We start from the raw sequence: 27,834 nt of genomic DNA, 5'->3' as shown, positions 1-27,834 counted from the left end.
GTCATAAATTTCAAAGCACACAGCAAAAATTAGTTATAGAACAGATTTCAGGGTTTGATATTGGTTACAGTTCCACAATTTTAGTATTTTTCTTCTAGCTGCTCCAAGACCCTGGAGACTAAAAGAACTATCAATATATGATTCAGCAGTCATACTCATTTGTTAAATCCTATCTTCCCTGTTATAACTCCATCTTCTCCTTTGATCTTTCTCCCAATTCTTTAGGGATATTTGGTCTATGCCCATTCTAAATTTTTTCATGTTGGAAAGGCTATCAGTAATATGGGAGATGGGGATGGAACTGGTTGATGTTCTGGAGAGGCTGACCACTATGGGTTTCAGGATTTATCTGGCCTCAGAACTCATCTGGAAGTTGTAGGTTTCTGGAAAGTGATCATAGTATGTGGAAACTTTGCAGAATCTCAGATACAGCCGTACGTGTTCTTTAGGGTTGGCAAGGATGGTTGTGGTTGTGGTTTGGCATACTATGATAAATACCAATATCTACCTGAAGCTTGAGTAAGAGAAGCCTCCAGAGTAGCCTCTCAACATTATTTAACTCTCTCAGCACTGATACCTTATTTGATACAATTCTTTCACCCCTTTTGGTCAGGAAGGCATCGTCAATCCCACTGTGTCAGGGCCAGGCTTATCCCTGGGTGTCATATCCCATGACACCAACCCTTTTTATAAAACTGGAATACCTCTCTGATACTGTATCATATGATCCATATTCTATTACAGTAGAATTGTGGGATTCACAGATCTTATTTAAAATTTCAACAATTTATAGTGATGCTCCAATACATTAGAGAATATATAAAGGCCTGGATGAGAAAGTGGAAAAGTAAGTGCTCAGACTAAAGAGCTGACTGGACACTTGTTAGGTGGGGCAGTTTGAATGTTAGTATATTTCATCTCTGCTTGTAATTATCTATTTTCTTATGTCCCATGTAGTAGGTATAGTTCATGTAACTTGGGGAAAGGAAATTCAGTTACTTGATGATATATCACAAATATCTAAACATATTTTTATAAAAAAATGCAGAAGGAAAATTGTATTTTACTCATATTTGTTTCAGTAACCCTAAACTAATTTGGACTAGCCAAAGAAATGTAGAGTGCTTTGTGAAGACCAGAATTTACTTTGAGAGTCAAATTGAAAATTAGAGGTATGAAATGCTTTTCAGTATAGACTAACCATGTAAGAAAGTTAAACTATGTTGTCCATACCACAAACCATACACTTTTTATTTTTTATTAAAAGCTATATATGCACATAATTTAAAAACTTGGATAGATTTATAAGGCCCATTCTCTGTTTAATATCTTGCTCAGTTTTTTATAGCATTCCATATCTCTAAATAACATGCTTTTACTGATAATGCCTGTTTGATTTCTCACTATAAAATCTAAGGGTTAACTCTCTTTTACCACTAACTTTCTAATCCAGTTACCTCCATGAGGGACTTTTTCCTATTCCCACCATTTTTAGACAGGCCAATTTTACCTTATTATGACTATATAAATTATATTCCCACATGAGCTATGAAGCTCTGCTTTTTACTTCATTTTTGTAAAAAGCTCTTGTTTTCCCAATAGAGTTAATAATATTTTTGTTTATTTCTTTCCTTGTTCATTCGACTGGTTTTCTATGTATCTATCAGTAATTACACCAAACCCTCCATTATAAATCTAAGTTTCTTCTCAATTTATCCATGCAACGTTGGTAGCCCAACAATTTAATTCTTTGGGAAATATCTCTCCTAGAACTCTTATGTCATCTGCTCAATCAAGATTAGTTATTTTCTCAGTTTGCTCCACAGGATCATCTTAATGCCTCCATTCTTCCTCATCCTGGGGATTCTCTTCACCCTCTTTTCCATTTTTATGGATCTCATGTCTTCTTTATTGGGTTACTGTCTTGTTTCGGTAGAGCCCCATTTTACCAGGAGCTTCCTGAAAAACAAATATGCATGAGAAGTAAATTATTTGATGTACGCATATCTGAAAATGTCTTTCAACTAACCCTTATTGACTATTTGGCTGGGTCTAGATTTTTAGGATGTAAAAATTTTACCTCAGAATTTGAAGACTTTGGTCTTTTGTCCTCTAGTTTAGAAAGCTGTTGATGCCATTCTGACCATTTATCCTTTGTATTTTACCTGCACTTCCCCAACCCTTCCCCTTCCTGGAAGCTTTTAGGATCTCACCTTTGTTCCTAGTTTCTAAGATTTAAAGTAACATGACTTGGTAGGGATATATTTTCATCCATTTTTACAGAACATTCAGTGGCTCAATAGAAATCTGGAAACTCATATCTTGCAATTCTGGGAAATTTTCTTAAATTATTTCTTTGATAATATCCTCCTTGTTATTTCTCTTTTCTAAAATTTGTATTCTTCAAATATCAGAACTTTTATACTGGCCATTTGATTTTCTCTTCTTTCTCCTTATTTTTCTTATTTCCATTACTTTTTTTCCCCCCCTATTTTTTCAACTTTTCTGTTTTCTTAAACTTCTATTGAAATTTCTAATTTGTTATTACATAATTTTGAGTTTTTATTGTTGTTTTTCTTTGCCTAACTCCTTTTTAATAGACTTCTTTCACTGTGTCAAGAATGAAATATCTTTTCCTAATTCAAAGACAGTATCAATGATGGCTTTTTTTTGTATGCTGTATGCAGGGGTCACATTTCATTCTTTTTCCATGTGAGTATCCCTTTATTGCAGCACCATTTGTTGAAGTTTTGTTTGATTGTTTTTTCATTTGTTTGTCTGCTTATTTCTTTGGGAAGTGCATGGACCAGGAATTGAACCCAGGTCTTCTGTATGGCAGGCAAGAATTCTACCACTGAACTACCCTCACATACCCCCAATGATAGCTTTTAAAACATTTTTTTCCTACCTTTACTGATTCTTTTTATTTTACATTCCCGTATTTATAATATTTTGTGTTATTATCCCAGATGCTTTCCTCAAATATCATTAATCCTTGTCTCTGTTCTTTAAAAGTGAGGAACTATAAAAAATTATTGTAAAGTCTGCATGCCTAGGCCAGTCTTGTCATTTGATGGCTTCACTGTAGAGTGATCCATCAATTTGGGCTCTATTGTGGGCACAGTCCCAGCTCTGAGGCTCTCCGGGTCTTTCCTTTTGAGATGGCAAGATACCCCAGAGAGGAATATTTCCTGCTGGAAAAAATGTTCTTTTTGTCAGCAGTCCAAAAATTAAAGGGAAGAAGGACTTTTGGAATTTTAAAGCTTAAAGTACATTTTCACTTCATCCCCTAATTCCTACACAGTACCACATGTTCTCAATTGTGCCCAATGTTTTCCTGGTGAGAGTTTCTCAGGAAGCCCAGGTTATCAGTCTGTGAACCTCGTCTCTTTCTATTCACTTTCACTCCCTTGATGATCTTATCTAGTTTTATAGTGTTGATTATGTTCTATATGCTAATGACTACCAAACTTATATATCCAACCTGGACCTCATCCTTGAATTTTAAACTACATATCCATTACATATCCCTATGTAGATGTCCAATAGTCATCCATACCCTTATTCCCAAAAGTGAGTTTCTTATATGCTATCATCCCTCAGTCACCACCAGTAAAATCTGGTTCACTTAGAATCTTCCCACCTCTGTGGCAACTCTGTTCTTCCTTTTGCTCAGACAAAAATTCTTGGCATCATCCTTGACTCCTTTCTTTTGTATTTATCTCATATCCAAGCTTTTGGAAATTTTTCAGTTCTACTTTCAAAATATGTGAAGAATCAGTTCTCACACCCTCCATTGCTACCACAAATCTAAGCAACCATCTCTCTCTCTCCTGGATTAGTACAATGTGGCATCTTAACTGGTCTTGTTTCTGTATTGCTCCCTATAGCCTATTCTCGGCACAGCCACCAGGGTGACCTTGTCATATACTTCTCTCCTCTAAACACTCCTTCTCACATAGAGTAAAACTCATAGTGCTTTTAATGACCTGAAACATTCTGAATAATCTTGCCTCCAGTTCCCTTTCCAATCTCATCTCTGACTCCTCCCCTCGCTCAGACATCTCAAGGCACACTGGCCTTCTAGAGACTTCAAACACTCCAGGCATACTTCCACCCCAGGGCCTCGACCTAGTTGAGTGCATCTCAATAGTCTGGCCCCTGGATGGAGAGTGTCAGCATCATCTGGGAACATGTAACAAATATTACCCAGTGCCTTAGGTTGAGTCCTTTTATAACTATAGCCTGAAAAAGGATGTTTTATCTGATATAAATAACAATTGCTCTCAGATAAAATAGTTAAGGGAACAGGGGAAGCAGGAAAAGGCAGGGTAAGAAGCTAAGCTCAGTCTGATCCCACAGGGAGCTCTGTAGTACAAATGCCTTATCTGGAGATAAGGGGTCCAATTATTAATAAGAAGCATTTTTAACTATAAGTTCCTTTTTTTTTGTTTTGTTTTACATGGGCAGGCACCAGGAACCAAACCTACTATAAGTTCTCAAAAGCTGATTTGAGAATGATTTTTCTTCCACTTCTGTCATTAAAATGATTAGTCTGACTCCAATCACAACCTCTAACAATGAAAAATATTGTGCCATATCTCTCTCTGCTCTCTTTTCTGTGATTTTTTGTCCCTTTTAGCCCAGGCTGGTAGTGATTCAGTTAACAGAGATCTCGCAAAAAAAAAAAAAAAAAAAAAAAAAATTGTCCATTTTGCAAAAGTACACAAGGGCCCAAACTATCAGACAAAAGAATTGTCCACAAATCCTTCCTGCATCACTGCCTTTCCAATCCTTACTTCCCCAGAAATTGCTGACTGGTTCCATGATCAAGTGGGTATTGTTCTCTGGGGACTCACTTTCAAAAATTTTCAAACCATCATTCTGGTTTCTTTGTGTCCAGGAGTTTAGGTCTTAGCTTATCCATTCCTCTCATATTTTACTATGGGCTGCAAGGAGAAACCAGGCTGTATTTCCACATTTAGCTTGAAATTCTCTTCAGCTAAATATCCAAGTTTATAACTCTCACATTCTGCCTTCCATCCGACATCAGAACTCACTTTGTGAAGTTCTGACACTTTACAACAAGGATTGCCTTTCCTCCAGTTTCTAATAACACATTCATCATTTTTTTAAGGCCTCATCAGAAGTACTTTTCATATTCATGTTTCTACAAACAGTCTTTCCAAAGCAATCTAGGCTTTTCTATCAAGCACCTCACAATTCCTCCAGCATCTACCCATTACCTAATCACAAAGCTGTTTCCACATTTTTGATTATTTGCAATAACAACACCCCACTTTTCTGATACCAAAATCTTAGTTTCCTAAGCTGCTGAAAGCAAATATCACAAAATGAGTTGAGTTAAACAATGGGAATTTATAAGCTCATGGTTTTGATGGTGGGACAATGATGGTGGGTGTCGTCAAGGTGAAGTTTTCCTCCTGAACACTAGCTGCCAGTGATTGCTGGCTTCTCTGTCACAAACAAGGCACATTGCAGCAACTGCTGTTCTCTCCCTTCTCTTCTGGATGTCACTGATTTCAGCTTCCTGCCTCTCTCTCATGTATGAATTCATTCTGTTTATAAAAGATTCTAGCATAAGGATGAAGACGTATCCTGATTGAGGAGGGACATATCTTAACTGAAGTAACCTCATCAAAATGTCTTATTTGCATTTGGCTTACATCCACAGGAATGAATTAGATTTAAGAACATGTTTTTCTGGGGTACATACAGCTTTAAACCATCACAGATAACGAAGACTTTAACAATGCAACCCCAATCAAAATCATAGCAGGTGTTTTTGTAAAAATTAGTAAGCTGCTTTTAATAGTTCCATGGAAATGATACAGACCTGGACTAGTCAAAAGAATGTTGGGGGAAAAAAACACAATTGTTAAGTCTTAGGCCACCTCATTTCAAAATGTATTTATTATGAAGCTAACAATCCAGATAGTGTGGTATTAGGATCAACAAGATAGACAAACAGATAAGAACAGAGTTCAAAATAGAACCACACTTACATGATCAATTATTTTCAACAAAGGTGCAAAGGCAATATAGTCTAAAACAATGAAGTTGAAACCACTGGATATCCATATGCAAAAACAGGAACTTCACTTCATGCCTTGCTCATACCATTATAAAAAATCAAAATGGGTCATGGATCTAATTGTAAAACCTAACCTTATAAAACTTCTAGAAGAAAACATAAGATAAAATCCTAAACTGATATCTGCCATGTTTTCTTGCGAATTTGGCACCTTATCCAACTATGATCTAATTGATATTGCCCGTTGGTTGTCTAATAGGTATTTTACATTACATAAAATTGAACACTTAACCTCATCTTTCCTAAACTCCAAATCTGCCTATCTTGCTGTATTAAGTGCTACCTTAGCACTTAATATCTGAAATATTATATAGTTTAGTTATTGTATTCATTGTTTCCGGTCTGTCTTCCTATTCTAGTTTGCTAGCTGCTGGAATGCAATATATCAGAAATGGAATGGCTTTTAAAAAGGGGAATAAGTTGCCAGTTTACAGTTCTAAGGCCGAGAAAATGTCCCAGTTACAACAAGTCTATAGAAATGTCCAATCAAAGACATCCAGGGAAAGATACCTTGGTTCAAGAAGGCCGATGAAGTTCAGGGTTTCTCTCTCAAGTGGAAGGGCACATGGCGAGCACAGTCAGAGTTTCTCTCTCATCTGGAAAGGCACATGGTGAACACGGTCAGAGTTTCTCTCTCATCTGGAAGGGCAAATGGCGAACACGGTGTCATCTGCTAGCTTTCTCTCCTGGCTTCCGGTTTCATGAAGCTCCCCAGGAGGCATTTTCCTTCTTCATCTCCAAAGGTCGCTGGTTCGTGGACTCTCTGCTTCATGGTGCTGCAGCCTTCTCTGCTCTCTCTGAATCTCTTTCATTCTTCAAAATGTCTCCTCTTTTACGGGACTCCAGAAACATATTAAGACCCACCCAAATGGGTGGAGACATGTTGTCACCTAATTCAGTTTAACAACCACTCTTGATTAAATCACATGCCCAGGGAGATGATCTGATTACAGTTTCAAACATACAGTATTGAAAAGGGATTATACTGCCTTTACAAAATGGGATTTTGATTAAAACATGGCTTTTCCTTATATACTTCCAAACCAGCACACTTCCATACTAGAATGAAAACCTAAGAAGGGCAGAGATTTTTGTCTGTTTTATTCTTTGATACATCCTTTCCAAGCATTGAACATAACCTGGCATATAGTGGGTATTCAATAAATTTATGTTGAATAAATTGATCACCCTATTATCCTTTTCAGTTACAACAATATTTTCTCCAAAGTTTCCTGTGAATGTAAGGCTCTAAGCGTGACAATTATTCTGGATTGAATTATTCAATTCATTACTAATACACAATCAAAATTATATGTATTATGTATTTTGAGAAATAGTTATTAAGTATGTAAAGTGATTTTTATTAGCAGTGCATCTCAATGAATATTACTCATTGCTAGAATGAGACTGGAATTAGCATTAAGTCAATTCCCCCTTTTGTTTAACAGTTTTAGCGGCTGAGATACCTTGTTCACATGATAAGTAGATAGGAATGGCAGTACTTTTGTTAAAACAATGCCACTCAGCTCTGTGAATTCTTCGAGTTACATGTCAAAAATATATTGATTCATCATTGAAGATATTTTAAGTAATTTTTCAGCTGAAAACTCTATAGGTTCTCCTAATAGTTTGTTAAAAGTGAAGAATTGGAAACAATTGAATTGCAGAAAGATTTGAAATTTTGTCATGGAAATCATCAATTTAATGAATACCAATTCCAGAGTTTGGAATCGTCCCTTGTTTGGCAGATCAGAAGTTTCTTAGAGGTAAATGAGACATATAGCTTTCTTCCTTTTTTTTCTTCTTTTTTCATTCGTGAAGTTGTTGAAGGGTAACTGTGAAAGGGAAGATGGGAAAGGAGAATCTGCTTGACCATAAAATCTCTTATGAGTATATGCATGAAAAATGCCTTTGGCAGCTGAAGATATGGAAATCAATTCACTTAAAAGTCTTTATGTATAGGTGCCATTTAGAAACTCTTCATTTACTTACATGGACCCCAGTGTTCATTCACTGCTGGCTTGAAGGCTCCCCAAATGGAAAGCTACTTCCTGAGGAAATTCTTACCATTGATGCCTCCACTTAAAATTTGTCCTTGAACATGTTCTTTCAGTTAGTTGAACCAGTACCTTTTTTCTTATATTTTTCATTAATTGGTGCCGTATACTGAAAATGTCCAATTCTTTTAATCGCTTAAGGTCTCTCATATATGTGAAGCTAGCTTTCATGTTCCTCCCAAGTCTTCTCTAATGTAAAGGCTCTTCTTTCCCTGCTCAAGTTAGATAATTTCAAATCTGCTTACCATTCCGGTCATTTTTCTTTGGAATGGCATCACTTTCTGAATGATAGCCTTAAATTTTTGTACTCATGACTGAACACACGCTCTAGATGTGGTCTGCCCGGCCAAGTAGCGTATGGGGCAATCACCTCTTTTGTTCTACACACTTTATTTATCATAGTTTAGGTTCAGATTTACATTTTTTCTTGGCAGCTCTATTATATTGCTAATTCATAATGAGCTTAAGGTCAATTAAAACTAAGCCCTCTCTCCCTGATTTCATTGAACTATTTTCTAGATACAAGCTCTGAATGTCCTTATTCAATTTTCTTTTGGTTACCTTTTTTCACTGAAAGCCTGTTTAAATCTTTAAAAATCCTGATCTTATCATTTAATACAAGGCTATTCATCTTGTTTTATGCCATCCACAAACTTGGTTAGGTATACCATCAAAAGTTATTCAACTTATAAAACACAGTTAAATGGGAGAGACAGCAGTGTGCACCACACCAGTACATATCTTTGTTGACAGAGATATTTTCTATTGTTACCGTCATGTTACACCATAGAAAAGCATTCTCTTGGGAAGGACACTTAATAATAATCAGACCATAGCAGAAGATAATGGAACAATGCAGGTCAGGACTCCGAAGACCATGGTGAACTGCCCTAGCCTCATCATTGATATGTTGTGTAACCTCAAGCAAGCTTTACTTAAACCCAGCTGTCTATATTTACATACATAAAATTGGTGGAAATGAATGGGAGAGGGATGTTAAAATAGATAACTTCAAATGTCCTTTCTACCTAGACAACTCTGAGATTTTATGGCATTCTATGGCTGTTAATCACATTATTTAAGCTTTTAATTACAGAAAAGTCTCTTATACTGGACCACAAGCAACTTGAGGGCAGGAACTTACTAGCTTATTATGTCTTCCATATTAAATTTACTTTGTTTATAACAAACTAAATAAATAATGGCTATAAATATGCTGTTTATAAAATATTTTAAATTAATTTTAAATCCCCTACATATTTCTCTAATATTCCATTTATATTTGTGTGTTTATGAAAATTTGGGACTAGACTGTAACTATGTAGCCTGTGTTTTTCAGCAATATAAGTAGTTTCCCCATACGTCCTTAAGTATTTAAAACAATGTTTTTTTAGTAGCTTTTATATAGCTGTATGGATGGCCATACATTTTTATATTATTTCTCCAGGACCTGGAATTACTGATTTAAAGGGAACAAACAGTTTTAAGGCTTGTGATTTTAAACTGTATTCCAGAAAACATGTCCATTACAATTCTATGACTAATGAATCAAGATGCCTGTTTTGCTGCATTCTTGCCCAGTTAGAAACTTAGCATTTTAGAAAGTAATTCCCAACAAATGAAAAACAGCATCTCTATTGTATCCGAATACAGTAAGGTAAAACAGTCTCATATCTTTAATGATTTTTGTATTTCCTTCAATAATTTCATTCACATTTTCCTTTTCTGTTTTGGCATTAATTGTCTTCAAGACTTATATATAATAAGGATATTAACATTCATCTTTCACACATTACAAAAATTGTTTACTCTTTGTATTTTGTCTTGTGGACGTTGTAACATGCAAGTTGCAAATGATTACTTATTCAATGTTTTTCTGTTCAGTTCAACCTTTTTTTATGCTTAGAAGCATTTTATCATGCTAATCTATATTTTCTTCTACTTCTCTTATGTGCTTACTAGAGATATGTAATATTAATCCATCACCTACTTGACACATTATAATTTCATTATGTGGATATACATAAAGCTTCTGATTTTTAAATGTTTCCATTATAATTGGCCATCATTGACAACTTTCTTATTAGTTCAAACAACTATTCAGTTTCTCTAGGGTTTTCTAGGTAATAACTTACCTGCAAATCAGGTAACTTAATTTCCTTCTTTAATAGCTGAGATTTCACATTCCTTTCTGCTGTTTCATCCAGAACTTCCAAGACAATGTTTAATAAACACCAAAACAGTAATGGCAAGAATCTTTGTCTATCTCATCTTTAATCTCCACAGTTTTACAAGGGCTACTTTACTGTCCCCATTTCACAGAAGGAGAAAATTGAGGTTCAGGTAGTTTAAGTAAATTACACAAAATCCCAAAAAAACAAGTCTCTTCCTGATTCCAAAATCATTTTCTATTACGTGAAGAGTGGCCGTTTAAGCATTACAGGAGTGGTTGCATTGGCATTGCTGGTTATGTTGCTCGCCCCGTTTCTCCCTTTTGTACCTACGATATTAAGACAGCAAAGGTTCCACAAGGCAGACTGCTACCCTAGCAGTTCGGTTGGTCTTACCCTGTATCAACACCAGTCCTGTGGTGAGACAGGTTATTTCACTATAACTTGCATGATTCCGAGGCTTTAAGGGAGGGCTGGGCAAGAAAAGCGGGGTCGAAAACTTATCTGATGGCTCTGGCCCATCTTGGACACCTGCCCCCCTGTCCTCCAACCGAGGGGCAGCCCCAGGTGTCCGCAGCCCGCGAGGAGCGTGGCCTGGCCTTGGGGCTGACCTTCCTCTCAGTCCCGGCCGCCTCCTCTCTGCCCCCTGCAGGCCGGGCCGAGGGAGTGCACAAGGGATCGTCGGAGCCTGGGGCGTGGAGCCCGGAGAGCCCTGAGCTGGGTTTGGCCCGGGCTCCGCAGACCGCGGGACCGCCCGCCGGAGAGCAGAAGGCCGCGGCCATGGCACGGGTGCTGATCGTGGGCGCAGGGCTGACGGGGAGCTTGTGCGCCGCCCTGCTAAGGCGGGCGGCGTCCCGTCCTTTGCACCTCACTGTGTGGGACAAGGCTGAGGATCCAGGTGGGTGGGCTGACAGCCGAAACCGGGGGCGGGAAGTGAAGCTAACGCAGTCCCTGAAGTTGACGTAGATTGAGTAGAAAACGCGGAATCGAGGCGCCTGAGCGGCCGTGGAGCAGCACATGCGCAGTGCGCACATCGTCCAGTGACCGGAAACTTCCGCGGCCTGGGAAAGGCCGGAGAAGAGGGTGGGCCGGCGACCCCGACTGGGTTGGGGGTAGGGCAGGTGTTAGCACAAGCACTTTGATTGGAGGCTTGAGCACCTCGGAGGGAGCCTAGCCAGAGCTTGCAAAGTTAGGGCCGATTGCTGTCCGTAATAATTGTGTCTTCTTCTTGGCCCTTTCCGTGCCTTTGCAGGGTTCTGCGAAGTATGAGATCCCAAAGTACCCATTGACTAAGAATTCCCGAAGATCTAGTTTAGAGAATGAATCCAGTTATTCTCGTGAAATCTTACGGCATGAGAGCATTCACTGATTCATTCATTATGACATTCCCCACCCAATATTTTGTTTCATTAATCCATTCATTCATTCCTTTTATGCAAGTTATTAAAGTATATGCACCATGCACAGCGCCGGATGCCATTGCATTTATGAGCCCCCCCTCTTTTTTTTAAAAAAAAGCAATCTCACCGTCATTGACCAAATTATGTTTTTCTATCTCATGACAGTGTAGATGACAAAACCATCAACTTTAAAAAGTTTTCTGATCCATTTGTAACGTAATCCATTTGGGATAACTTCAGGGTGAATTGCATTACTTGTAAAAGACTCATTCTAACGTGCACTAAGATATTTTCCTGTGGATTATTAAAGGGGGAAGAATGCCTACGATCAGCTGTACTCATAATCCACAATGCACAGCTGACTTGGGTGCTCAGTACATCACCTGCGCTCCTTATTATGCCAAGAAACACCGAAGGTAAGTTAGCTGAAAGGGGAGGAATCAGTCTTCCGAGCTGCACAAAGAAAAAAATACAAATTATCCATATTTAACAGGGCTAAACTTTATTTCTTGTAATACAGTGAAATTATTATGATGTTATTTGTTGATGGTGTTAGCAATAAAAGATTAACCTGAATAGAGTTGGAACTGTAATACCTGCTTCACAGGGTTGTTGTAAAGATTAGATGAGAAGATGTACAGAACATAGTAAGTGCTCAGTAAATATGATGAGTTACCATGCTGGTGTTGAGGAAGAGGACAATACCTGAAACACAAGTCAAAAAAATCTTCTCTTTTTTTTTTTTTAGAAATCATACCATTCTACATATGCAATCAGTAATTCTTAACATCATCACATAGATGCATGATCATCGTTTCTTAGCACATTTGCATCGGTTTAGAAGAACTAGCAACACAACAGAAAAAGATATAGAATGTTAATATAGAGAAAAAAATAAAAGTAATAATAATAGTAAAAACAAAACAAAAAAAACAACCAGACAGACAAAAACAAACAAAAAACAAAAACCTACAGCTCAGATGCAGCTTCATTCAGTGTTTTAACATGATTACTTTACAATTAGGTATTATTGTGTTGTCCATTTTAGAGAAAAAAATCTTCTTAACCAAACTTAATATTGGTGCATTTTGAACCAGAAGAATACCTGGTTCTGCTTATTTTCACTGACTTGAATTCTAAAGTATATGGGGAAATGGGCTAATGTCAGCAAAAGATTTATGTGTTTTTTAAACACTTCTTTGCCTATGGTTTGTTTAACACAAAATATACATTGAGTTAATCACGTGAAAATTGCTAGTCATGAATTATAACCTCTAAGAATTCTTAGAAGAGAATGTAATGTTTTTGAACTAATTATAACATATGGTTACATTATATATATGTTGATTTTTTTCAGTTTTTATGATGAACTGTTAGCTCATGGCATTTTGAAGCCTCTGACCTCTCCCATTGAAGGAATGGTGGTGAAAGAAGGAGACTGTAACTTTGTGGCACCTCAAGGAGTTTCTTCAATTATTAAGCATTACTTAAAAGAATCAGGTGAGAATAAGATTTTCTCTGCCTTTAAAAAAATTAGTATTTAAAAATAAAATTATATTTGTGATTAAATGGGTCATTTTCAAATCAGAAAACTCAGTGTGCTTTGCTCTTATTAATAGCTATCCATTATTAAATACTGTAGTATGTGTGAACCATAATTTCTTCAACTATTAACTTTCTGCTAAGTACTTAGGGTGTTTGCAGGTAGGAGGATGTTTTGTTTTTTGTTAATACAGACATTGCTGCCATGTTCGGTCTTGACATGCTTTTGTAAGTGTATTTGTAGGACCAATTGCTAACAGAAGAGCTGTATTAAATGTACATTTTTAATTTAACTAGATTGTGGCATGTATTTCTCTTTAAAAACATCTCATTGATAGTGAATGAGAATATCACTTTCGCCTCATCTGCGTATTATGGAAGTTTTTTATTTTGCCAATGTTCAGGTTAACAAATTGTATATTTTTGTGGTTCAATTTGCATTTCCTTGTTTTTGAGTGAAATTTTACTTTTGTTTTAACTGACATATTGCATATTTTTTCTATGAATGTCTTATTTATAACCTTTGCCCATCTTATATGAGGATTTTCATTTGTTCCTTATATATTTTATATTTTGAAAGTTGATTTTTTCTTAAGAAAATAGAACTTTTCTTGGATGATAAATGGTTTGATTTTTTTAACCAGAAATAGGCTTCTTGATGAGTCATAATGCAGTAAGTTCCTAATTAAAGATCACTGAAGCTGAGAATACGTTTGCTTCCTAAGATATTTCTGGAACAATTGCTGTTTTGATCTTGCTCATTAAATAATGCATATTGAGAACTGCATTTGTCAGGGTTCTACAGAGAAACAGAACCAACAGGATATATATATATATGTGTGCGTGTGTATTTATATAGATATGAATATTATGAGATTTATTATGGGAATTGGCAACTGTAGGGTAGGCCACAAGTTGGGAGCCCTGAAGAAGAGTTCAGTGAATTCCCCATGTGAAGCTCGTTGATTGGAGTAGAGATCGAATTTTTCTTTTTGAATGTTGAAATCCTCAGTTCTCCCATTAAGGCCTTCTTCAGTTGATTGGATGAGACGTCTCTCATTGCTGAGGGGAAGCTCCTTTGTGATTATAGGTGTAATCAGCTGTGGATACAATTAACCAACTAATGATTTAAATCCTTGTAATACCCACAAAGTAACAATCAGGCCAGTGTTGCTTGACATAAAAACCTGGACAGCATGACTGAGCCAAGTTGACATATGTCCTCAAGCATCACGAGAACCCCCAGCATTCCTGATGCTGTGTGTGCCAGATTAGTGAAAGTTAGTACACAGCCGAAGAGCACAATAAGTTCCTTTCTGTGTCAGATCATTTCTCCATCCAGGATTCCATCTCTGATGGTGTCATCATTGGGCATTTGGTGGCATGCCACCATCAGCTTCACATATTGCCACCATAAGAGTTTTTTAAAATCTTAACTTCATAATTTTCACCTGACTGAAGTTTGATATGCATACTTACTGAATCCTCAGGAACTTACTAACAGTGTTGTACATCTATCTGTTTATGCTGCTCCCATCCATCCATTCATTCAATAAACATTTATTTTGTGAGCACTTACTATGTACCAGACGCTGTTTTAGGTACTGATGATACAAGGGTGAGCCAAAGTCCCTGCCCTCGTGGAGCTAATGTTATGGTAGAGGGTCCTTCCTTCATACTTTGTATCCACCTCCATATTGTGTTAGTGTTTGGGAGAGTATATCTGCTTTACCTCCCAGTTGTGCTTAGGAAGCTCTTGGGTAGAGATCATATTTACTTCTCTGTAGTTCACACAGAATATAACAGTACTTTATATATTGCAGGTACATGGATATAGATACAGATACAGATTTCTAACATATGTATAGTTTATATATATTAGCTGATTACCAGTTCAATGAATTTAACTGATTCTTGGTAAAACAAAACAAAACTCTATTTTCAATTTATATAGCCTCTTGGCACAGTAAGTCCTGTGGGTTTTCCAATCTTCTATGTAAAATGGTAGAAGTATTTGTTAGTATAAGTCATTGTGAAAAGTAGCTCTTTTAATTTTTTTTTAAGAATTACATATTTCTGGTGGAAAATTGGAAAATACAAAAAAAAATCAAGGAAAATATCATAACATAAATCAGCAGTAAGTCCTTTGTTCATTGTTGTGACTTTTTTTACTGCTTATTTTCAAATGACTAGTTACATCATTGAGTTCATGGTCTACAATAGTTTAGTCTATATAAGCTTTTCCTTTGTTTGTCTTAATATTCTCTTTGTAATTCTTCAAGATTCCTTTCACCCTCTACCAAGATCTATTATTACATGATTTAGTAGATCTTTCGATCTTTAAATGGGCCATGAAAGTATTTTAGTTTTTATACAATATAAGTAGACAGAGCCTAGAATTGAAATGACCTGGATTCAAATTAAAGAAGGCTCTACCATAACGTTCTAGCTGCATAATATCAGGAAAGTATTAAAGCTTTCTTCAGTTCTTTCATCTGTGAAATGGGAGTAATAACGCATACATAGGGTTGTTGTGAATAAAGAAGGAGATAATGAATTCATTGTCAGGCCAGATAAATAGTAGGCCAGGGACATGGGAAGTCTGCTTGAAGGAGACTGACCTTCGTATGTTCCTAGTCCTGAAGGACCCTAGATGTCAAGGCATTCCATAGATATTCTACATTTTGAAATCTGGTTGCATTCACAAACCCACAGTCTGATGGACCAATCAGTGAGCACTCAGATTGGAAACAGAGTTCCAGGGAAATTATTCAGATGGGCTATGACATGCTTCAGAAAAGGTCCAAACCTCTAAAGCCAGTATTTAATTAGACCATTTTCCCTGAACAAGTAAGAAAGGGCAGAGGAATGTAGATGCTTGCCTCAATCTTATGTTTTTATTTATTTTCTGATGTGTTCACATTGACCTTATTACAGCTAGAGCTGTATTTATTGATATCGATCTTAGGACTGCCTGCCTTCCGCAGTAATGCAGTCTTCTCCCTGAGTGGGTGGAACCTGATTTTCTGTGGTTCTTTTTGTTGTTGCTTTTATTGTCGTTGTTGCTGGGGTGAGAGAACCTCAAAACAACAAAAGCTGCTGTAGCTATCATTTATTAAGTGCTGACCATTACTAGGAACTATGTTATGCACTGCACATGCATTATTTCTAATGCTCTCAACAACCTTTCAAGGTAGTTATGACCATATCTACATTTCACTAATAATAAAAATGAGACTCAGATTAAGTACTTGGCCTGAGGTCACTTGTCCAAGAGCTAGAACTCCCTGTTGTCTTTTCCTATTGGCTGTTCCACTGGAGGGAGGGCAATGAGAGGTGCTTATAACCTCTGACTCAACTTTGATTTTGTAGGGCCTTCTCCTTCCTTCCTGACTTGCTTCCCATCTCACCCTGGTGTTACCTGTCAGTGGTCGCGTGGCTTATGAGACTTCTTCCCCTAGTTCCTCTCTCTCATTGTTTACTTGTTTACTCTTAAAGGGTAATACCAGGGGTGCGAGAGTAGCTCAGTGGTAGAATTCTCCCCTGCCATGTGGGAGACCCAGGTTTGATTCCCAGCCCATGCACGTCCCTCACCTCCAAAACACAAAACAAAGCAAACAACAACTGGTGTTGCAATAACAAGATACTCACATGGAAAAAGAATAAAATGTGAACCCCACCATGCTGCATACAAAAAAAAAAAAAAGAAAGAAAATAGTAATACCATCCCATTTCTTTATGTAACCTGGGAGATTGAGCACCTGACGGCTCCTGCCTGTGATATTTTGGAGAGTGATGGGCCAAGTCCTTTTACTTTTAAATAAGATCCCATATCATTAAACCATTCATGAGGTGAATTCAGTCTCCAGGACACACAAGGCAAGAAGCTTTTATTTGGCTTGGCCTGCCAATAAGGAGAACTGTTGCTACATTTATTTGTTTTTATTTTATCATCTACTTTAAAATGGACATTGGTTAGCAATCTAAAAAGTCAGTATGTTGTCCAGAGTTGGCAGGGTGAATTTCTTAGAAAAGATCCTTTATGTTGCAAGTGCCATTGGCCGTCTTTACTTTTATGATTCTTTCCCCTCTTGCTTTTGTGCCTGTTTTTGTTCTATAATTGATGTAGGGGAAGTGAGCCTGGGTGTGTCTCCAGATTTCTCCCAGGCAGGTGATCTTAGCACTCAAACCATAACAGTATCCTTCAGAGAGAACCTAGAGAATAACTGGTGAACCCTGGTTAAATGTTCTTCAGTTTTCTTTAAGCAGTGCATTTTGTTCGACTTACGTGTTCAGTATCTTCAGGTCCCATCTCAGTAGTTCTGAAAGTACTGCTGAATAAATATGTTTGTGGGAAACTATATGAGAAAAATACATATGAATTTTTTTCTTTAAAATGGAGGAAGGCAGAAGAGAAAATCAGATAAGTATATAACAGAAACACATTTGTCTTTGTAAAATGTTTTAACCTATTTTAGTCTTCTGATATCTTTATGGCTACCCAAATACTTTGTATTCTCCTTAAATATTATGGTCTGGGGAAACAATTGTAAAAAAATAGGCATGGTACTTGCCTTTGTAATATAGTGGGGGTAAAGGATATTAAAAACCAGCTACACAAAAAAGGTATGTAATAAGTGCTAAGAACTAAGAGTGAGAGCATTATAAGAGAATATAAAACTAAAGGACCTAAAATGTGCATTTCATAGGAGTGAGGGAAAAGGTATGTCAGGGACTGTGTCCTGGTACTGACATTTTTATGGGGATCTGCAAGGTGGGGAGGATTGAATGAGGCCAAGAAGTGATTGATGAGAATTCCATGCAGTGAGCACATCAAATTGAACTGTCCTGAGGTAGGAGGAAGTTGCTGTGTCCAGGGAATTGAAAGAATTTCATTAAATTGGAGGGTAGTGAATGAGGGGAGAAGTGACAGATGATGTTCAAGACTGAGGCAGGGACCACATGATAGGGGATTTCATAAGCAAGGATGGAGATTGTGTACTTTATCTTAAGTGGAGTGGGAAGCCATTGAAGGGTTTTACATAGAAGAGTGACTTGGTCAAATTCACCAAACTCTTGGGAGTTGTTTATAACAAAAATATATATTTTTAAATCTCCCAAGAGATACCTTTCATTAGGCATCTATGATATGTCAATATTCTTGACATATGATCATTCTTGACATACAAACGTTCTTGACATGGTTACAATCAATGGCTTACAATATCATCACATAGTAGTGTATTCATCACCATGATCATTTTTTGAACATTTATATCTCTCCAGCAAAATAAAGAAAAAAGAAGAAAACTCATACATGCCATACCTCTTACCACTCCCTCTCATTGACCACTAGTATTTCAATCTACCCAATTTATTTTACCCCTAACCCCTTCTTTTATTTATTTATTTTTATTCATGTTGTTTTTACTCATCTGTCCATACCCTAGATAAAAGGAGTATTAGACACAAGGTTTTCATAATCACTCAGTCACACTGAAAAAGCTATATCATTATACAATCATCTTTAAGAAACATGGCTACTGGAACACAGCTCTACAGTTTCAGGCACTTCCCTCCAGTCTCTCCATTACACCTTAACCAAAAAGGTGATATCTATACAATACATAAGAATAACCTCCAGGATAACCTATTGACTCTGAAATCTCTCAGCCATTGACACTTTATTTTGTCTCATTTCTCTCTTCCCCCTTTTGGTCTAGAAGGTTTTCTCAATCCCTTGATGCTGAGTCCCAGCTCATTCTAGGATTTCTGTCCCATATTGCTAGGAAGTTTACACCCTTAGGTGTCATGTCCCACATGAGAGGGGGAGGCAGTGGGCTTGTGTGTCATGTTGGCTGAGAAATAGAGACCACATCTGGGCAACGAGAGGTTCTCTGGGAGTGACTCTTAGGCGTAATTTTAAGTAGGCTTGCCTATCCTTTGCAGGAATAAGTTTCATAGGACCAAACCCCAAGATTGAGGGTTCGGCCTATTGCTTTGGTTGTTCCCAGTGCTTGTGAGAGTATCAGGAATTCTCCAAACAGGGAAGTTGAATTTTTCCCCCTTTATCCCCATTCCCTCAAGGGGACTTTGCAAATACTTCTTTATTCACTGGTCAGATCACTCTAGGATTTTTTTGGGCATCACACTAACCTGGACAAACCTACAAAATCTCAAGCCCTGTTCAAGGGCATGGTGTTCAGTTAAACTGTCCATATAAGTTAGATTAGGAAATGCACTAGTCAAAATATAAATTTTGTATGAAAAAAATATTTTCTAGCTTTAGTTTCTTGAGAGATTTTTATGTATATCTCTAACTGCTCTAAAATGGGAGTTTCCAGAGCCTATGGTTTTTAACATGTCCTCTTGACAGATTTTAATTCTCTTCCCAAGAAGATGCCACTTTCCCTGAAATTTCATTCCTAACAGTTGGAAAGGATAACTTCCTGCTTAGTAGGGGCATCTAGACTACTGCCCCAGACTCTTGACAAATATGACCTGGTGGGTTTTTCTACCATTGATGGTGTTAGATTCGGGCCATTCATATACCCCAGTGGTTCTTACATTTCAGTGTGCCTCTGGATTACACTAATGTGTGCACACTTTAATAAGCCTGGAGTGCTTGTTAAAACACAGATTGTTGGACCTTGCCCCCAGGATTGGGCCTGGAACTGTACCTTTCTAACAAGTTTTCAGGTGCTGCTTGGCCTGCTCATCCAGAATTCACACTTAGAGAACCGCCTGCACACACCTTGGGGAATATCTTGCAGCTATTAGGGTGCATTTCTAAGATATTTGGCTGAGTTACAGAGAATTTTCTAGGTCAGTGGACTTCAGTTTCCTTCAAAACAAACAAACAAACAAACAAAAAACACATCATCACACCACCAGCAAAAACATTATAATGTTTTCTTCAAAGGAATTATCATGTGAGATCATGACCAACTAAAATGGATAAAATCAATTGGCTTAGTTGAAGTCCTGGGTAGGGCCAGGACTAGGGTAAGGCCAATGAGCCAAGTGATTCTGGCTTAAGAAATCCTAAAAAAATAAAAGAGAAGCACAGTTGCTCTGGTTGGAATAAAGTGAAATAAAGGGGATGGGAGAGAGCTGAATGCTTCAATTATTTGCACTTTCCCTTGTCTAAACAAAGCAGGGGCTTTGGAGAACCCCTCAGGCACATTGGCATGCAGTTTACAAATGCTTGCTCTCATCTTTGAACAGGATGATGATTAACTCAAGGAGAGTTGAATCCCTGGGCCGAGTCAGCACCATGTTCCTTCTGACATATTTACAGCTGGCTTTAAGAATATAAGCATTTACTATGTTGCAGTATTATTGAAGGGACGGTGAAAGATGTAGAGGTATAAGAGACCTATAGACATGGCATAAAGGAGTCTAGACCATTATTGGGTAGGTAAGCCATACCTAAATTTAGCCTGCCAATGTTTTGAATTAGTGTCAGAATAAGTGGCAAAGGCAGTGATGGCTGTAGGACATCACAGATGGGAAGACTCACATTGAGCTGGAATGGAAGGAAGCTTTGTGGACAAGGTTGGACTTAAAGTGGATTTTTGGTGGCTAGGAATGTAAGGTGTCCCTGGTAATGATGAACATTCAGTATGCTCTTTTTCATACTTAATCTTCATTTCTTTCTTTTTTATTCCTTGAGGCTGAAAAAATAAAGAGTGGATTTGTTTTTAAATCAAAGTTTTCTGAAAACTATAATGTGAGTTAAGTGCTAGTGTACTAACAAGACTTAATCAGTTTATTTTCTTATCTTCCAGTTTATGGTTCCTAAATTCGTTCCTTTAAACAAATATTGATTAAATAGCTAGCATACACCAAGTACTGTGTTACATATGCCATCTGCTGCTCTACATGGAAACAAAAGGGCATAATTTCAGCTTCATGGGTTTACAAACTAAAAAAAGAAGATGACATTAAACAAATAATTAGCCAAATTATTCTTATAATACTTTCGTGATAAGTATAATAAAAGAAGTTTAATGAGAGGGCGTTATAAATTATATTTCTCTTAATTCTAATTCTTCTTAATAAAGGTAACAGATCCAGTGATGAGGACTTGCATTTCCCTTGGAGAGTTCTTTTTGCCCTGGTTAAATTCCTTTAATAGTGAATTCTGCTCTTCTCCACGTTACTGGAGAGTAGTAGCTGTAAATTATTTCATAATATTTCTGAATTTCAGTTTTCTTATCTGTGGAATTTATTGGTATAATGTGTATCACGTCCTTATCACATTGCTTGACAAATCGTAGATGTCTGATGAAAGATATCTACTGTTACTATTTTGATTATTATTATTGATTATAGTAGTTTTATTATTTTCCTTCAGAGCAAGCACTGATAAGAATTACCATTGATCAAGAAAGAAGGTAAAGAAAGAGAACTCAGGAGAGGGAGGGCAGGTGACCGTAGAAGACATACTTCTCCATTTTGTTCACCTGGATGGATCCAGTTTTGACTCTTTTGTGTCATTGATATGGGAAATCCTGGTTATGTGAACATGACTTTGCTTTTGGATTAGGTGCAGACATCTACTTCAGACAGTGTGTGACCCAGATCAACCTGAGGAATGATAAGTGGGAGGTCTCCAGCGAGACAGGCCCTCCTGAGCAGTTTGATCTTCTTGTTCTCACAATGCCAGTTCCTCAGATTCTGCAGCTTCAAGGTGACATCGTGAACTGTGAGTCTCTGCCTCCACTGTCTGTTTCCCTTGAGCAAAGGGCTTTTTCTGCTAGAGCATGAACTTGGTTTAGGTCTCTTAGTGAAACAAGTATTATGGATTCTATTGACTTGCCTGTTTTAAAAACTGATGCACTTATGGTTCATGACATTAGTCTGGGCCAAACTGAAGTCCATAGAGTTTTTTTTTTTTTTAAAACAGTTAAAAATTAAACATTTTCTTAGTGCTTCTTGCCCTCAAAAGTTCAGTATTCTTGATGAAATGCATTAGTTTGGCCTAAAAAAAGAGTGGTCTCTTTGTGGCCTCCTGAGAAAAGAAGGGTTTTTAATGATACTACCACTTGCTTGGATTGCATTTCTTGTATGTTTGCTTTTAGGACTGCCCTCTAGATATTTACTTCTGTTTGTGGCAATGGCCCAACCTCGTTATGAAAAAGAGGCATAATAGGAAGGAGGGTTGGGAGAAGTAAATTATGCTAAGGGAGTTAAAATTATGGTGAAGGAGCCATAGTTATGATAAAGGAAGTAAAACCAAGGGAAAGTCTCCTGTCTGAAGTAATAAAGACCCCCCCCAAAATTATTTTTCTTGGTAAGAACAACAATGTTACATTTTAAGGAGCAATGTGATGGCCTCTTGATCTCTTGATGTGTAGAATTTCATATGTTATTTAGTAAGTCAGATCTTACTATTTTATAATACTGAATTAATTTTCATATGGAGAGATACTATTAGAGATTTTTTTTTGTTTAGAAAGTGAACATTTTTTATTTATATCTATAAATAAAACATATTTTATTTATATAAACAACAACGTTTCCTTGGGAGCATTGATTTTAGATTTGCAATGTCAGGGGATTGGAGCGTAATAAGGTACTGGGAAACTCTTGGTTGCCTCCTCAGAAAGCTAGGATATGTAAAAAGATGGGATAGGGAAACTAGGACGATATGACCTTGTCTCAAGCATGGGTTCTGTAATATCATAGACTTTGCTACGTCCAAAAGAGTAACCTCAGTCCATTCAACACAAAAAAGAACCTGATGCTATTCTTCTGTTTTTTCACTTAGATTTTACTTAATGAATTAGCCTTTCTAAGTTTCAGAAATGTGAAGCTGGTTAAGTTTTGTGTCATATTGTGATATTAGTTAACCAGTTATTATCATTAAATTTTATCAAATTTTATAGTGTTGTCAGTAGACTCTATGAAATCTTGATATTTATTCCTCAGTTACCCATTGGGGAATCTTAAATATGAAGGGTTATTAAGTACCTTTAATACATTGATTAGAATTTTTCAAATTAAGGCAGGGTTGCCCTCTAATGGCACACTCTGTATTTATATGCTATATGAGTTTACGTATAAAACATTTTATATGTATATATAATTTGCATGTTTAAAGAAATATTTTAAAATAGGATATATTTATTTAACAATGTTTTCATTTCATGAGTGTCTAGGAAATAAAAGTAAAAGAATATTTAAATAGTGACTATTATAGGTTGATTTATAAGAAATTGTGATTTTTTTGGTTAAAATGGTCAAATATTGACAATTTCATGTGGTTCAACCTAAATACTATATGTAAATATATAGATAGAAAAATTAACAATGAAAATCAGTAACTACTGAAGTAGATTTGAAGATTTTTTTTAGACTCATAAGACTACTTTGACATGTTCTTCTCTAATTATAGTGCTATTCAAAATTTTCTATGCAGTATTGGCAAGTCTTTATTGTCACAATCTTTTGTTTTCATTTTTCAAATTGGTGTTAATTTTATACTATCTTTAAATATTGCAAATGGTTTAGCGTTATTCACTGTACCCTGTATCTTTAGATAGTAACCTTCGTCTAGTTTTTAAATATAAAATCTGGGTTGGCAAGGGTATGACATCCTATTCTTCCCCGAAAATGACTTTAGTCTATAAATGGCCCATTGAACAATATCTTTCCTAGTTGACATTTTCTATACACTCCTGGAAGTGGGGGTGGGGTGGGAGTTGGTTACCAAAGATTTTCTGCTTTATTCCTAAGGATTCCTGGGGTACTGTCACCAGCAACCTCTTATAAATCTACAGATATCCCTTCCCTGCCACTGACTCAGCATAGGTGTAAGGTGGTGGTGGTAGCAAGTTTCCACTTTTACTCCTGTGGATGCTGGGCATAGGGGAAAGGAGAATAGGACAGGCAAGCCACCCAAATTTGGATTTATAGTATGCAGGCAAGCAGTGGGGCCCTTTGGATATGCTCAAGTCAATTCTGCATTTCAGATGTGAGTAGGACAGTGTGGCAGTAGCAAAGAGCATGTGTGAAGAGTCAGAAAACTGAAATTCTGAAATTGTCAAAAGGAGATTCAGATATAAGAGATGAAGTGCAGAGAGATATCAAGCAAGGCAGGGAGCATACGTTTCTCCAAGCAGGTGAGCTCCTTGGTTTGCTTTCGTTGTATCGGCTGTTTACACTTCAGTTCTAGCTGACCATTTCCATTGTAATCCTAGAAAACTAAAAGTTGGAAGGGGTGTTAGAGAGCACCCATCCTTATTGTTAGCTCTTGTTGGAGTCTTTACTACAATAACCTTGATAAGCAGTATCAGCCAGAACCTATGGAAACCCCTTCATTTCATGTTAGTTCATTAGCTCATATGGCAGTTCATAACCTTATCAGAAAGCTGTTCTTATCCTGACCCCGGTTCCAACTAGTTGTTGAAATTTATCTTTCACAAGAAATGGAAAAACATGTAGGCACCTCTTAGGGTTTTGATACTCAAAGTGTGATTTTTGGACCAGCCAAATCTGCCTTTCTCCCTTCAGATCCTATCTCAGTTATCCACTTCATCATAGAAACTTTCCTTATTTCCATTACTATTGACTGGTGGAATTTCTTTCTCATTTGGCACTTCTCTTCTTTAATCCTAGGATCACCAGGCCACGTTGCTGCCCCGTATCTGTCTTTGTCTCCCTTGGTCTGCCCACCAGACCTCCTTTCTCCCTGCCTTTTATAATCAGACACCTACATAAATAATGGTGGTTTGAGAATTACAGTTGAGTTAAAATATAGTGAAATCGAACCCACACAAGTGTGGCTTAGACTGAAGCTTTGCTTTGATGATAGGGAAGTAGATAACTGCTACTAACTTAAATAAGAAATATAGGAGGAGGAGGGATCATTTTGATTGGAAAAGATAAGAGAAGTTTCGAGCGTTAAGCATCCAACAGTATCAGATATTTCAGAGCCATTAGATAAGGAAGAAGATTGACCATAAACCAGGAATAGTTTCAGAGCAGTGGTGGAGGAGAAGCTCAAATCCAGGAGGTTGAGGATTAAACCAGTCTTCTCACACCTCGTATTTCGGGAGGGCCTCCTGCTCAGCGGTTCCGAGGATGGTCCCCAAGGAGCAGCGCATCAGCAAGACCTGGGAACTTGTTATTGCAACTTCTCGGCCTCATCTCACCCTGCTGACTCAGTGTGTTTTAACAATCCCATCAGGTGATTCTAATGAACTCTGATGTTTGAAAGTCACCAGTCTAGCTCCTAGAACAGATAAATAGCTGTTTCTTGGGAAAGATTGCATGGATTGGCTCAGCAAAACCATGAAAATCTTTAGAATACAGAGGGTCTCTTCTTCCTTCTGATCTCTTGATTCCATGGAAATTATCTTAAGAATTATTGAAATGGTTGTATTTGATGACAAGTTAGAATTATATGAAGAATGAAATTGTCTTATTAGTTGTATCTAATTGGTAGGCACTGACATCTAGAAGAGACCTTTCAAATTAATGGTAACAGAAGCAGCTAGCAGATTGAGTAATATTTTTCTTCACATTCCCAGTATGAGATGATAATATCCTTAGAAATTATTTGTGAAAAATAAATAGATTCATTAATTTTTGTTTTGATAAGTCATCTGTCCCAGCACCTCTTCAGGTATTTCAACAATGTAGCTATAAGGTGGTCCTTGTATCCCTCAACACAAATGAAAAAACACACAATAAAACTTGCGATAGCCATCTTCAGGCCTGAAAAAAAGGACAACAGAATGGTATGATATACTAGTTTCACATCAGAGGGTTTGGGAACAGAAAGTTCAGCCTGCCTTTAGTGGATTTTTGTGGTTGTTGCGGCTGTTTTGTTTTCAATCCTGGATGAGTTAGTTATACATGCACCCTAATCAACTGAAGGGTTTGTGAAGACGGATTGCTGGGCCTCACTCTGGGGGTTTCTGATTGAGTTTGGGACCAAGAATTTGCATTTCTTACAAATTCCCAAGTGATCCTGAAATCACTGGTTGAGGGACCATCATTTCGGAACCATTTGCATGCCTAAGAGTGTCAACTGTTTTCTGAAGCCAAATAATAGAACTTCAAATAACACTTCATCCAATGGAACAGATGATTGTAATGCGCAGCCAGGATTGAGAACTACTGGCTAAAACATCGGTTCAGCCACACAGTTTGTATCTACATTTCTCACATTTACAACCTATTTTGCAGTTACTGTTTATGTGAACCCCTGGCAAACCGCATCTGTGATTGCTTTTGGGTCTGAGGTTTTGCTTGTCCAAGCTTACCTGGCTTCTTTAAAAAGGTTTCCTATGGTCTTGTTTTGTCTCCATCTGTATCAGCTTTCACTGATTTCCCCCCTGCCTTTCAGCGTGTAGGACTGCATTGACATTTACAAGTTATCTCATCTTGCCTTGAAGCCATGAATTACAACAAATCAGTCTGGTGATGGCAGGAGAAGGCTTTAGGGATGTGGAGAGGTGGTGGTTATTGACATGCCTATAGCTTTTGACCTTGTTGCATGGATGAAGTTGACAATGAATTTGATTGAAAAACAGCCTTTTCTGCTACTATTAGAAAGAAAAATGGTAATAAATATGGTTTATAGAGCTTAGATTTAGAACTGTAGTAGAAGTTGTTTTCTGAACAAGAGCTTAGGTGCTATTACATCTTGAAAGGAATTTATTTTTCTTTGAATATCAGTTCCCCTGCGCAGTAACAATACAGCTTCTTTTCTAGTACAGTGTGAGATAATAATATAGAAGGGATTGGAATATTTATTAGGTAGCTACAGGCAAGGCAGAAAACCAGTTTGAAAGATCTCTTTCATGTGTCTACCTCAGTCACTTTAAAGGAGGATAATTTACTGCCACGGAGGACTGGGATAACTGGATTGATTTTGAGGCTGTTAAATAACATACTATAACATTTTACTAAAACACAGCTATTAGTGTGTGCAGTTGTGCTGTAAATTATGTTTTCCAATTTTTAAAACTATGTGGTGCAGAAGCTTGGTGTATCAAGAGAATGCCATCAACATTGCATTTTTAACGTAATTCTCAATATTTTCTATCAATGATATCTAGAACAAAATACCATGGCATAGAATGACTCCTGAGATGTGTTTAAGGGCCTGGTAATAAATACTTTTATTTATATCTTCTATATCCTTATTTTTTGTTGTTGTTCACCTGAACTGTGTTAGGCTGAGAGATATAACTTAATTCTATTATTATTGCATTTCTTTTTATCTTTTCCTGTCCTTTTTTTTTTTTTACAATTTTTGCTTTATGTTTTTTTGACACCATGTTATTTGATTCATAATAAATATTTATTATGTTTATAGTCTTTGACCCAAAAAGTCCTCTCTGTAGTCTCATTTAAATTTATTTTGCCTTGGAATCACCTTTGATAGAGAGAGCTTGGTCTTCTGTTTTGTTTGCCTGGTGCATTTTTTTTTTTTTTTTTTACTTTTAACCTTCGAGACTATTTTAGAGTTACCTTTTTTAAAAATATTTATCCATCTTTGAGCCATCGATTTCATAAATATGTATCTTATT

The 27,834-nt window shown here is 37.0% G+C and overlaps 1 protein-coding gene across 5 annotated transcripts in view; it reads left to right on the top strand.

Moving 5' to 3' along the window:
- Positions 1-27,834, top strand: part of RNLS (renalase, FAD dependent amine oxidase) — a 416,087-nt gene that overhangs the window by 60,753 nt on the left and 327,500 nt on the right. For 2 of the 5 annotated variants that reach the window (XM_077125341.1, XM_077125342.1), the window contains exons 1-4: positions 11,031-11,241; positions 12,054-12,159; positions 13,101-13,243; positions 21,837-21,995. In XM_077125341.1, the coding sequence (XP_076981456.1) occupies positions 11,124-11,241; positions 12,054-12,159; positions 13,101-13,243; positions 21,837-21,995 (526 nt within the window). In that variant the 5' untranslated portion in view covers positions 11,031-11,123. Of the gene's footprint in view, positions 1-11,030; positions 11,242-11,428; positions 11,532-12,053; positions 12,160-13,100; positions 13,244-21,836; positions 21,996-27,834 lie in introns of those variants that run through there. The other 3 variants (XM_077125343.1, XM_077125344.1, XM_077125345.1) reach the window with 2 other exon arrangements.

This window comes from Tamandua tetradactyla, chromosome 13 (assembly GCF_023851605.1).
Source record: "Tamandua tetradactyla isolate mTamTet1 chromosome 13, mTamTet1.pri, whole genome shotgun sequence".
Taxonomy (NCBI): Eukaryota; Metazoa; Chordata; class Mammalia; order Pilosa; family Myrmecophagidae; genus Tamandua; species Tamandua tetradactyla.
The sequence above is the reverse complement of the archived record's forward strand: the minus strand, read 5'-3'. Positions and strand labels throughout refer to the sequence as shown.